Source organism: Humulus lupulus, chromosome 1 (genome assembly GCF_963169125.1).
Source record: "Humulus lupulus chromosome 1, drHumLupu1.1, whole genome shotgun sequence".
Lineage (NCBI taxonomy): Eukaryota > Viridiplantae > Streptophyta > Magnoliopsida > Rosales > Cannabaceae > Humulus > Humulus lupulus.
In genome coordinates this window covers 285,186,129-285,197,923 of record NC_084793.1, presented here as the reverse complement: position 1 = coordinate 285,197,923, position 11,795 = coordinate 285,186,129, and the positions used below count along the sequence as shown (strand labels likewise).

The 11,795-nt window shown below is 32.1% G+C and overlaps 1 protein-coding gene and 1 non-coding gene across 2 annotated transcripts; both read left to right on the top strand.

Moving 5' to 3' along the window:
* Nucleotides 1-452: 452 nt before the first annotated feature.
* On the top strand, nucleotides 453-559 carry LOC133813710 (small nucleolar RNA R71). Its single transcript, XR_009884714.1, has one exon. It is a non-coding gene; the product is annotated as a small nucleolar RNA R71 (small nucleolar RNA).
* Nucleotides 560-6,540: 5,981 nt separating this feature from the next.
* LOC133808067 (casein kinase II subunit alpha-2-like) lies at nucleotides 6,541-11,292 on the top strand. The gene is made up of 10 exons (XM_062245849.1): nucleotides 6,541-7,030; nucleotides 7,243-7,372; nucleotides 8,063-8,257; nucleotides 8,614-8,771; nucleotides 8,985-9,075; nucleotides 9,465-9,530; nucleotides 9,805-9,887; nucleotides 9,992-10,055; nucleotides 10,145-10,213; nucleotides 10,986-11,292. The coding sequence occupies exons 1-10, from the start codon at nucleotides 6,666-6,668 to the stop codon at nucleotides 11,043-11,045; spliced, it is 1,281 nt and encodes a 426-aa protein (XP_062101833.1). The 5' UTR covers nucleotides 6,541-6,665; the 3' UTR covers nucleotides 11,046-11,292.
* Nucleotides 11,293-11,795: the final 503 nt, after the last annotated feature.

Sequence of the window (11,795 nt, the reverse complement as noted above, 5' to 3'; positions counted from 1 at the left end):
TGTTGGAAAATGGGCTATCAGTAGAAGGTTTTCCATATGAATGTAAAGCATTAGCCTCTTCAGAAAATGTTTCAATAAAAGAAGGATATGATTGAGCATTATGACATGAACTAGCACATAAAGAACAAACATCTTTTTTAGGTTGCACATGAGAATTCATAGATTGACTTATTACTAAGGTTTCTACTTTTCTTGCTAATTTATCAAATGATGTTCTTAAATCACTTTCTTCTTTTATTTCATATTTTCCTTCTCTTTTCGGTGAAGGGTTGGCTCTAGACCTAGGCTCAGAATAATTCCATTGTTGTGAATTAACAGACAATTCTTCAAGAGCGTCCCAAGCCTCTTGCCCTTGCAATTTTAAAAATTTTCCGGTATGCATAGATTGAATCATTTGTCGGTTTGAAGGGGTTAAACCATCATAAAAATATTTTACAAGTCTCCATTTTTCAAAACCATGGTGGGGACATTTTAATAATAAATCTTTAAATCTTTCCCAACATTCATAAAATTATTCGTTGTCTTTTTGATAAAATTCAGAGATTTCTCTTCTTAAACTACTAGTTTTGGACATGGGGAAAAATTTAGCAAGGAATTTATTAAAAAGTTGATCCCAAGTAGTGATGGTTCCAGTTGGAAGTGAGTTTAACCAAGTTTTGGCTCTATCTTTTAAAGAAAAAGGGAACAACCTAAGTTTAACCGACTCATCAGAAAATTTTTGAAAACGAAAGGTTGAGAAAATTTCCAAAAAGTCTTTTACATGCATGTATGGATCCTCTCTTTCTAAACCATAAAATGATGATAACAATTGAATGATTGATGGTTTAAGTTCAAATGAGTGGCATTAGTAGTGGAGAAAACAATGCATGATGGAGCATTAGATGAAATGGGTGAAAAGTATTCAAGAAGAGTTTTTTCTTGCACAACATTAGGTTCTTGTTCCATTATGCTTAAATTTTCAAAAACACTTTCAATTTCACATAAGGACACTAATTTTTTTACCAAACGATTTTTTGAATTACGATGCCACTGATGCATACAATGTCACAAATTTCACCAAGTAACACAAACAATCACAAGAAAACAAATTTCTGATGTGGAAGATCAGTTAGAATCGCAACCACAGAGCATACTTATAACAAGAAGAGATTATAATATTTATATATATATATATATATTTTTTGGATGATTTTTTTTTTTTTTTTTTTTTTTGTTTAACTTGTTCCCAGGCCTATTTGATTCCACTTACTCACAACTTAATAACAACTCCCCGAGGTTAATTAATAAGCGTGGATGGAAACTTTGCCAAATTTCCTTTAAGCAAAAATTGCTTATGTTGAAAGAACAAGCTTTGTTTTTTTAAAATTTTTTTTTTTTCAAGTATTTTCTTAAACAATAAAATTACAACTAACTAAATGCGATAATTAAGAAGAAAAAAATAAAATAAAATAAAATGGCAATAGCAATAGTAAATAGTTATATAAAAATTAGGAGGCACTAATGCCATCAACTAAATGATCAACAACAAAAAAAAAAAAATTAGGAGGCACTAATGCCATCAACCAACACTAATAATAATAATGATAATAATAATAAAACTTAGGAGGCACTAATGCCATCTACTAAGATAATAAACAAAAATATAAGCTAGGAGGCACTAATGCCATCACTAGAAGAGATAGATTGCTCAAGTATGTAGGAGGCAAAAATTGCACTCAACTATCAAGTATTTAGGAGGCACAAATGCACTCAACTAAAAAAAACATAAAAAGTAAAAGAAAAAGAAAAAGGGTTAGGAGGCACTAAATGCCATCAACTACCAAGATATATATATATATAATATATAACAATATAAATAAATATATGTATAACTTTCTTCTTTTTTTTTTCTTTTTCGATTTTTACTCTTTTTTTTCAATTTTTTTTTATAGATATATATTTTACTTTACTTTTAAAAAAAAAAAATTATAGTACAAATAAAAATAAAATAACTAGTAGAAGAATGTTACTTACCTTGTAGAAAGATTGTTTCTTTCTTGCAACTCCCCAGCAACGGCGCCAAAAACTTGTTGATCCCAAAAGAGGGTGTTTTAATATTTAAACTCGCAAGTGCACGAATCGTTTCAGAATATAATGTTCATGTAAGTACGAGGTCGAACCCATGGGAGTTGACTAACATCAAAAGAAACTATTTCAAACAAAGCAAGAACATTCTAACCTAGTTCCAAATATTTGATGAGATTTTGTTTTAGAAAAATAAAAGACAAGTAATAAAAAGATGTAAGATTAAATAGAAAAATGGTTTTCAAATGAGATATGTAAAATAAGATTATTAAGATATTAGAATCCACAAAATGCAAGTTCAATAGTATTTATAAGTATATTGATTCCCAAGTTTAGATATAGTTGAAATAAATCACACTATATTTTTTTTCAAAATACATTTTCTATTCAAGCACAAGTTACTTTAAAAAAGGTAGGATTTTTCTTCACTTATAAAAGATATAATTTCTAAGCATTAGTTGTGTTACAACCTAATGAAACTACAAGAAATCAAAGAGATTATGTTTAGGCAAAATATGATACTTATACTCTAAGAATTAGATGTGAACAATTTAATGAAAAAAATTTAATCAAAGAATATCATGTTTTTGCATAATGAAGAACTAAGTGTAATATGCTTTAACACTCAATAATAGATGAAAAATGCATATCTTTGATAGAAAAATCCATAAACAATGTTATACAAATGGGAAATCAACATACAACCAAAAAATACTATCTAGTTACATTTTGCTTCATCATCATCTTAATAACCTTTGAAAAAGATTAGAAGCTCATAACTAGATTGAAATAAAAATTACAAAATAACATACTTGACGTGCTCTTCAAAAGATGAAAATGGTAGAGAGAAAATAGTGAAAAGAAGAGAGAAAAATATGTGTAGAAGATGTTGAAAAGATGAAGAAGAAGAGCCCCCCAAATGGTCTTACGAAACTCTATTTATAGGCAAAATGTGGATATTAAATTAATCAAATTAAAATAAATAAATTGATTAATTTAATTGTGTTGGGAAGTGGTAGGATAAATAGAGTAAGTGTAAGAGTATTGGAAAGATGAAATGTTTGGTTGGGTAAAAGATTAGTGAAAAGCTAGGGTAAAAATAAATTAGGAATGTTTATTTAGGTGAGAAAAATAGGGAAGAGTGAATTGGTATTTGAGTGAAAAATATTGGGAATAAAAATGGGAGTTTTGGCCTTTTGGTGGTGGCTGTGGCAGTTGGGTTGTCTTGGCATGTGGGGCAGTTTGGGCCAAATGGGTTGAAGGCATGGACTGATGTTGAGCCAGGCATGAAGGAGCTGAGGCGTTGATGCATATATGCTGAAGGTGATGAGCTGGATTGGACCTGGCTGTGATTGGAAGAGGCAGGCCCGTTGGTGGCAAGCGCTGGAGGTGAATTGGTGGTGAAGGAGCTGCTTTGTTGATGAAGAGCTGGCGTGGAGGCTTCAGGCGTGAGATGCTGAAGGAAGTAATGACTTGATGAAGTGGAGTGGAGAGAAGTGGTGGAGTGACAGCTGGCGGGCTGGGACCAAAATCTGGGCTGTTTTCGTGGGCCTTGCTGAAGGAAAATGCCACTTTTTTTACTTATTTTTCTTTGAAAATGCCATTTATTCTCCTTCATTTTTCTTACTTTTTAATAGCAAAAATACACCAAATTCCCTAACAAAATAAACATAAACTAAATCATAATAAAATATTTCCACTATAAAATAAATCAAGTTAATTCTTTGAAAATATTAATTATAACTTAATTTATATTTAACATTTAAATTAAAGAATACAACATTTTTTTACCTCAAACTAAACAATAATAATTCAAATAATTAACTACAACATTTTACAACAAAATAACTATAAAAACACACAAAAATCTATAAAATTAAAATAAAGCTAATAAATTCAAAAAGTAATTAAAACTTAATAATTTAATTAAAAACTCATGAACTAAATCATTTTTAGCTTAAAAAGTATGGTAAAATAACTCTAATTTCTAGAGTTATCACGCATCGCCAATGCCTTTGTAATACGGCTCCATGAGGTATCTCAAAACACCTCCAAATGCTCCCAAACTTTTTGGATACTCTTATATACTCCAAATAAACATTTTGGACCCAAAAGTTTAATTTAAAAATATTTATACTCAAAATCAACTTCACATGTTGACTTTTGTGAAATCGTTATTGTTTCAGCACCTTTTTGTGCCTAAACAATTCCAACATGTATTTAACCAATCTCAACATAGGCCACGACATAATAACACGACTAAAAATAACACGAAATTAGTGAATTTGGGTTTAGCATAAACATGTACGGGTCAAAATAGGTTAAACCCGATTAGACATGATAAAATTTCAGGTTAACCTACTAAACCCAAAATTGACATGTTTAATACGATCAAGTATAAACTACTAAATAGATCATAAATAGGTTTGTTGATGCGATTTTTCGTCAACAAATAATTTTAAGATAGATCAACTGAATTTGTGTATGAGAAGATGAGAATAAAATAATTGAAGAGAATAACAGTGGTTCAGCCCAAAAAAATCTACTAGTCATTTTATTGCTTATTTATTTGAGAGAGAAAATCTGCAACTCTTTGGCTTACAGATTTTGTCCCCCTCTTTATAGTCTAATGGCCCCTATTTATAGAACACAAAGCCTAATAAAAATCTAATGCAACTATAAGATATTTATCACCTTATTCAGATTATAATTAATTTGAATTTAAAAAATAAAAATAATAAAAGATATTTATTTGAATAAATATCGATTTGTTTCCTTTGTGGAACGACCAGTTAGCTCAAAATAACTGATTCATTATTCATCAAAATATATAAGAAATAATTATCTTTGAAATTGCCAATTTTTTTGGAGATTTCATGCTCTTACTAGCTCGTCAGAGTGTTGTTCCCAAATTTGCTCCAGAGACCTGCTTGAAATATTTGCTTATGAACTCGAAATATCTATTCCATGAAATGAGCACCAAAAATATGCTCGAGGATGAGCTCGAAAAATCTACTCCATGAAATGAGCTCAAAGTATGTGCTCCATAAAATGATCTCGAAATATCTAGTCCCTAAAATGAGCTTGAAATATCTAGGAGTTGATCATCCATAAAGATGTTCAACTTGGGGGCTGATGGAGTTTTGGACATGATAGAAACACATATAGCAAGGTTAACTTCAACTTAACTTATTTATTAATCCATTTATGGCGTGTTTACAACATTAGTAATGATAGATGCACTCTCAATTTGCAATGTGGGCCCTACTTAAAAATATTCATAGTTGAGATTACTCACACATTATGGTGTGTAATTTGAGTATGCAAATTAAGAGTGCATCTATTATTTCTCTTACAACATTCATTCAATAATATAAAAATCAAAAAAATAAAATAGTACTTTACTTTGGAGATTTGATGACTATATAATATTTTATTTTAGTGTATGATTATTTATATTTTGAATATTAGATACATGCTTTAATTTTAACTTTATTACATAAGTTAAAATAAGCCTATGTAACATATAAATAAGTGTTATATGGATTAAAATAACTTGTTTATTAATTTTATTTTATCTATGTGAGTCAAATAGGTCCAAAACATAAACATGTCATGTAAGATTTATACAACCTGAATGACACTAGTTAATCTGTTTATAAACGTATCGTGTCACGAGTTAACCTGCTTATAAACATGTCATGTTCGTGTTTACATTTTATGACATATTATTTAATTGTGTCGTGTTCGTATTGAACATAATCGTGTCATGTCGAAATCTTGTTGACCCAAAATACAACACGATAACTCGTATTGAAAAGCCTAACTATAAACTAAAAGAGTAATAATTGAAACACGTTGAAATTGCACATAGTTTTTATACATTATTATGTGTAATTAATCTCAACACGCGACTAAAAGTGACTTTGGTTCTCACTTAAAAATATCTATGGTTAAATTAATTATTGTATAAAAAATGTATGTCTAACATTACTCGAAGCTAAAATTTAAAATTGAGCTGTACTAGTTTTAGATTTTTCATTTAACTTTTGTATAAATTATTTAATAAGTTATTTTTTTTATCGGTTAACAAACGAGCTATTATTCTTAAAGAGTGGCTTCGCTCTTAGGAGAGCATTTTTCAAGGTCAAGGTTTAATACTTTGTAAAAATACCTAAAATTATGTTGAAAACGAAAATAAACTAGCTTCTAACAATTATGAAGTTTCCTTCAATCTTTAACCATTGCCATAAGAAATGGTAAATTTAACAACAATTGCAAAACTTAAAATGGGGTAAAGAATGTGGCTTATTATTCATTTCTCTACTAAATTTGTGGAATAAAAAGAACCTTAAACTTGCCATTTTGTTTAAAAAAAAAAAGAAATTGGCAATTATCTTGAAACACAATTAAAGAATTTAGACAAAAATTCAAACATTGTCAAAAAGAGAAGAAAGAAGGAAAGAAAATAGCAAAAACGAGGGAATGAAAGGAAGTGAAAAAGGAGAGAGAATGGTGAGTAAAGAAAAGAAAAGAAAAGAAAAGGAGGAGGAGGCGCATCGGTCCTTCTCTGCCATTTTACTAATAAACACCCAATTTTGATGGCCAAAAGGCCATTCCTCTTCTCCCACCCTCGTACAAGTACAACCACCCATACCCTCCTCTCTCTCTTCTTTCTCACTCCCAAGCTCTCTCTCTCTTCTTCTTCCCTTTCTCTCCGCCCCATCTCTCTTCTCCGCCGAATCTCTTCCTCCTCCACCTTGCTCTCTTCGCCCAATCACCATCGCCACAAGCCCTCTCACAACCGCCTTCCTCCGGTTCCTCTCTTGCCGGAAAACCTGGCGCAGAAGATCGGGAAATCGATTCGCCGTCCCGGCGCCGCCTCCAAGGCTAGGGTCTACTCCGATGTTAACGTGATTCGTCCCAAGGAATATTGGGACTACGAGTCCCTCACCGTTCAGTGGGGGTAAGTGAATGAATATATGTTTTACCTTGAAGCTTCCGTATGTTTTCTTGATTTTATTTCTGTTGGTGTTTGGATGCTGAGAAAGTGAGGGAAAGTCGGAATCTTTTGAGTTTTTTTTTTATTTTGGTTTTGTTTAAACCCCAAAAAGTAGAGTAGTGAAAATGATGGTACGGAATCGTAAATTTATTGTTTGTCTTTGTGTGATTATGCAGGGAGCAAGATGATTATGAGGTGGTCAGGAAGGTCGGGAGGGGAAAGTACAGTGAGGTTTTTGAGGGGGTTCACTGTACTGATAACGAGAAATGTGTAATTAAGATTCTCAAACCTGTGAAGAAGAAGAAGGTGAGGTCTTGCCTTGTTTTTGCCTTTAATTATATACTATCACATGCCTGCAATTCTATTTCGGCAAAATAACTTACTCTGAGGGCTGTTTTGGCATGTTAGAAAAACAACAAGATAAGCTTTTTAGAGTAGTGAAGACAATGTGGACTGCATATAGATAGAATTAAATTTTGGTTTGCTGTTTGTTTGATTTGAATAATTTTAAAGGTGTTATGTATTTTAATCTGTTAGGGATTAGACTCCTATTTTGTAGTATTGTTTTTCTTTTGTGGGTTAGTTGTCCACTTCAGATTTGTAATCCTTTCTATTAGTACAAGTTTGATTTCTTATATGAAAGAAAACAACTCTAGTTTATTGGAAAAACAATATAGTGCACTGGATATGGACAACTGAATGTTTTTAATTGAACTAATTTAGCATTGTTGCTAGAAAGTGGATGCTTATTGAGGTTTTACTGCATGAATTGGCCTTAACAATTCACAAATATTAAATAATTTCTTTATTTATTTGAGGGGATTTTATGATATGCTGAAGTTAAGAATCTAAGACTTACAAAATTTTCTTCCTGTTATTTTTGCAATGTCCCTCTTATGAAACAATCAAATAAATTTGTTTTCTTTCCTTCTGTTTCTTAAAATTTTGTTTGTTGATAGAACCTCTTTATTACTGTCTTCTATCTTCTAAATGCAGATTAAGAGGGAGATCAAGATACTGCAGAATCTCTGCGGAGGGCCAAATATTGTGAAGCTGCTTGATATTGTTAGAGACCAGCAATCAAAGACTCCGAGCTTAATATTCGAACATGTGAATAATACAGATTTTAAAGTGCTTTATCCAACGCTTTCAGATTTTGATATTCGTTACTATATCTATGAACTCTTGAAGGTAAGGCTCTTGTTTGCTCAAACAGACATTAATGTGCTGTGTTGATTTGCTTGTTTAAGTATTGTTTATCTTTTCATGTGTAAGTAGGTTATAGTAATTAAAATACCGAAGGAAGTAAATGTTGTGTTTTGATGTGTGAATTGTCAAATGCACAATATATTTCTCTGTGTTCATATTTTCTCTGACACTTGGTTTGATGTCCATATCTTATTTTTAGCTGTTGCCTTATTGCTGACTCGCAGTCAACTCAAGAATGAGTATAAATTTTGTCATTATCATCAAAGTTAATGGACAATTTGCTTTGCTTTACATATCTAGTGATCCTCAACTTGATCTTTGTGATTTTCTTTACGCAGGCTTTGGATTATTGCCACTCACAAGGTATTATGCATCGAGATGTGAAGCCCCACAATGTTATGATTGATCATGAGCAGCGTAAGCTTCGTCTCATAGATTGGGGCCTTGCAGAGTTCTATCATCCCGGGAAAGAGTATAATGTTCGCGTTGCTTCAAGGTTGTATGCATTAAATTAGTTTAGAATGAGAAATTGTAGATCATGCAGTGCATTATTTATTATTTATGCTCTCTATGAAGTCCACAGCAGTTGATTCACGTTTGGCTTACTTTATAATATTTGAACAGTTTAACCCTCTGAATGCATGATTTTACTTTATGCCTAAGCTTTGTCCTGTGTTTTTTCCTTCACTTACACATCCGTGCTTTGCAGATATTTTAAAGGTCCTGAGCTTCTTGTTGATTTACAAGATTATGACTACTCTCTAGACATGTGGAGTCTTGGTTGTATGTTTGCCGGAATGGTAAGCATTTTTCTGTAATTTTATTCTATTTAATTAGAGCAATATATGTTGGTTGCGTACCACTTTTGCATTGTCGTTTCAAGTGTGTTTTAGTTGGAGCAATATATCCCTTATCTTATACATGGATTGTCGATGTATGTTCTACTTTATCTCTTGTGATGGTCTTAACCATTTCATCGTGGGACCTTTCTTGAATCTTGAGTGGTCTTCTACAGTGTTTTGGCAATATTTGTACTAATATGTTAGATAGAATGGATTTTCTGATGCTTTAGTTAGTTATTATTGATCTGCTTGCCTACTCATCTGCGGATGACAGATGGCAAGGTGGTTCAAAATTGATATTTTGTCAAGGCATGTGATGCTTATTCTTAAGAAATTGTACTACACAGATATTTCGTAAGGAACCGTTCTTCTATGGGCATGATAACTATGATCAGCTAGTCAAAATAGCAAAGGTATGTTTTTCAGCTACGTTTGCTATTTAGTCAGTCGGTTCCTTTCTATGATTTGTGAGCATTTTTTAACCCAAGTTTTTTTTAATCACTTTAAACTTGTTATTTCTAAATTTGTACAGCTCCCTTTATATTTCATTTTCTATGATGTCACAACACTATTAAAAAAAATTTGAGGTGCATTGTTGGCAGCTAAATGCTGAAATAATTCATTTAGAGTTACCTCTCAGAACAGGAAGAAGTTAAGGTCTTGCTTTTACATTTCTACTTGCAACAGGTACTGGGAACTGATGAATTAAATGCTTATCTGACCAAGTATCGCATAGAGTTGGACCCACATCTTGCAGCCCTTGTCGGAAGGTTAATATTAACACATTATTTATTCCGTTTTTTCTCTCTCCTCATCCAGAGGATTGTTCTATTTATCTTGAACTTTAATTTACACAACTTTTACATTTGTACAGGCATAGTCGGAAACCATGGTCGAAGTTTATGAATGTTGATAATCACCATTTAGCAGTGCCTGAGGTAAACACCTACGTGTTAATTGAAATATAATTAGTCATTTGTAAGCTTTCAGAATTTATGGATTCCTTTTCTTTGGTTTGTTCTTGAAGGCAATTGACTTTGTAGACAACCTTCTACGATATGATCACCAGGAAAGACCAACTGCAAAAGAAGCAATGGTATGTTTCTTTATTCTATAAATTATGCCTTTTGCATGTCATGATTGCATGGTTTGAGTTCATTGGTCCGGGTCTTTTTTCTATAAACAGATGCCCCAAACAAACATGTCATGATTGATTACAATTTGCATGGTTTGAGCTCAATGGTCATCTGGAGCTATCATCTTTCGTGTTCAACTGTTTGTAAATTCAATTCTATAGTACTGGCCTTTTGGAATTGGAAAGAAGCACTAGCTCTTTCACTATGATTGGTAGAGGAGAAAAATGGGAGGAAAGAAAATTTAGAAGAGAAAAGTGGATAGGAAGCAAAATTTGGAGTTGTTTGGTAAGGAAGAATAGGGGAGAGATGAAAAATGGAGAGAAAAGTGAATGGGGAAGTTTGTAAAAGTACGAGTGAAAATTTACCAAAATAAGCTTCATTTAAAATAAAATTAATAATGTGTGTAAAATAGTAAAAATCTAAATATATAACTTCATTTCATTTTTCAACTCATCTACCTTATAACAACTTTAATGAAAAATACTTTTCTTTCATTTCTCCTCTTCTATTCCACTTATTTTCATTCCTCTCTACCTAACATAGTGGTGCTTGAGTTGAGATGAATAGACCATTATTATGTCCATGTACCATGCAATGATTAAATATGGTGTCATGAATTGGATGGCCCCCCAGAGATAATCTGGGGTTCATGTTTTATTGTTGATCATCATTGATGCAAACTACTCATTATCGTTAAAGTTAAGTGTTGTTGACATCGTTTCTGCCATGCAGGCCCATCCTTACTTCTTACCCATTAGGAATGCAGAAAGCAGCAGAACTCGCACACAGTAGATCATAATGTGTCTATTATGACCTGAGTTTTTATCTTCTGAATGGTTTTAGGATTTTTCTTTGTTTGGCTTGTTCCAAAACTCACTTTAAATTTTAAATTCATCTAAAACTTAGATGAAATTATTTTTCCTCCATTTGTGTGCTCCTCTCTAAATTGTGAATGAATTACGTGATTCAAGGCAAGGCAAGGGAATATTTGGTGCTTTCCCTTTGTTGTCCTTCATTTTTCACTCAAACCATTACTTCACATGCTCTGGCATTCTTTTCCTGACAATCACCTGAGAATGTTTTTTTATTTTTATAAATTGAGAATCTGAAGTGTGCTTACCATTTTTTTCTTTCAAAAATCATTCCAACCAAACAACCATCTTATTTCATCTTCATTTTTGCCTCGCCCTTTCTCGCAATGATAACTATATATAAGCTTGGGAAACTCTTGCTTTGAGGAATAGCTCAAGATTGAAAAATTGAAACTACAAAATCAGAAATTAAGCACACATAATTAAAATCGCAAAAAAAAAAACCTTGTCCATATTATTGACCTTCTAAAAGTCGCAATATATAAATTAATTTTCGAACAATTTCTAAATTAAATTTGATACAAAAGCCATTATTTTATACCAGTTGGGAACCTACAAAGCATGAATCAATGTCGAAGCTAGTAACAGGACCGTGAAAATATCATCCTTGTAGCGCTGCTCCCGCACAGCTATGAAACTCCATGCCGAGGCAGCAAAGGCTGAACACCTT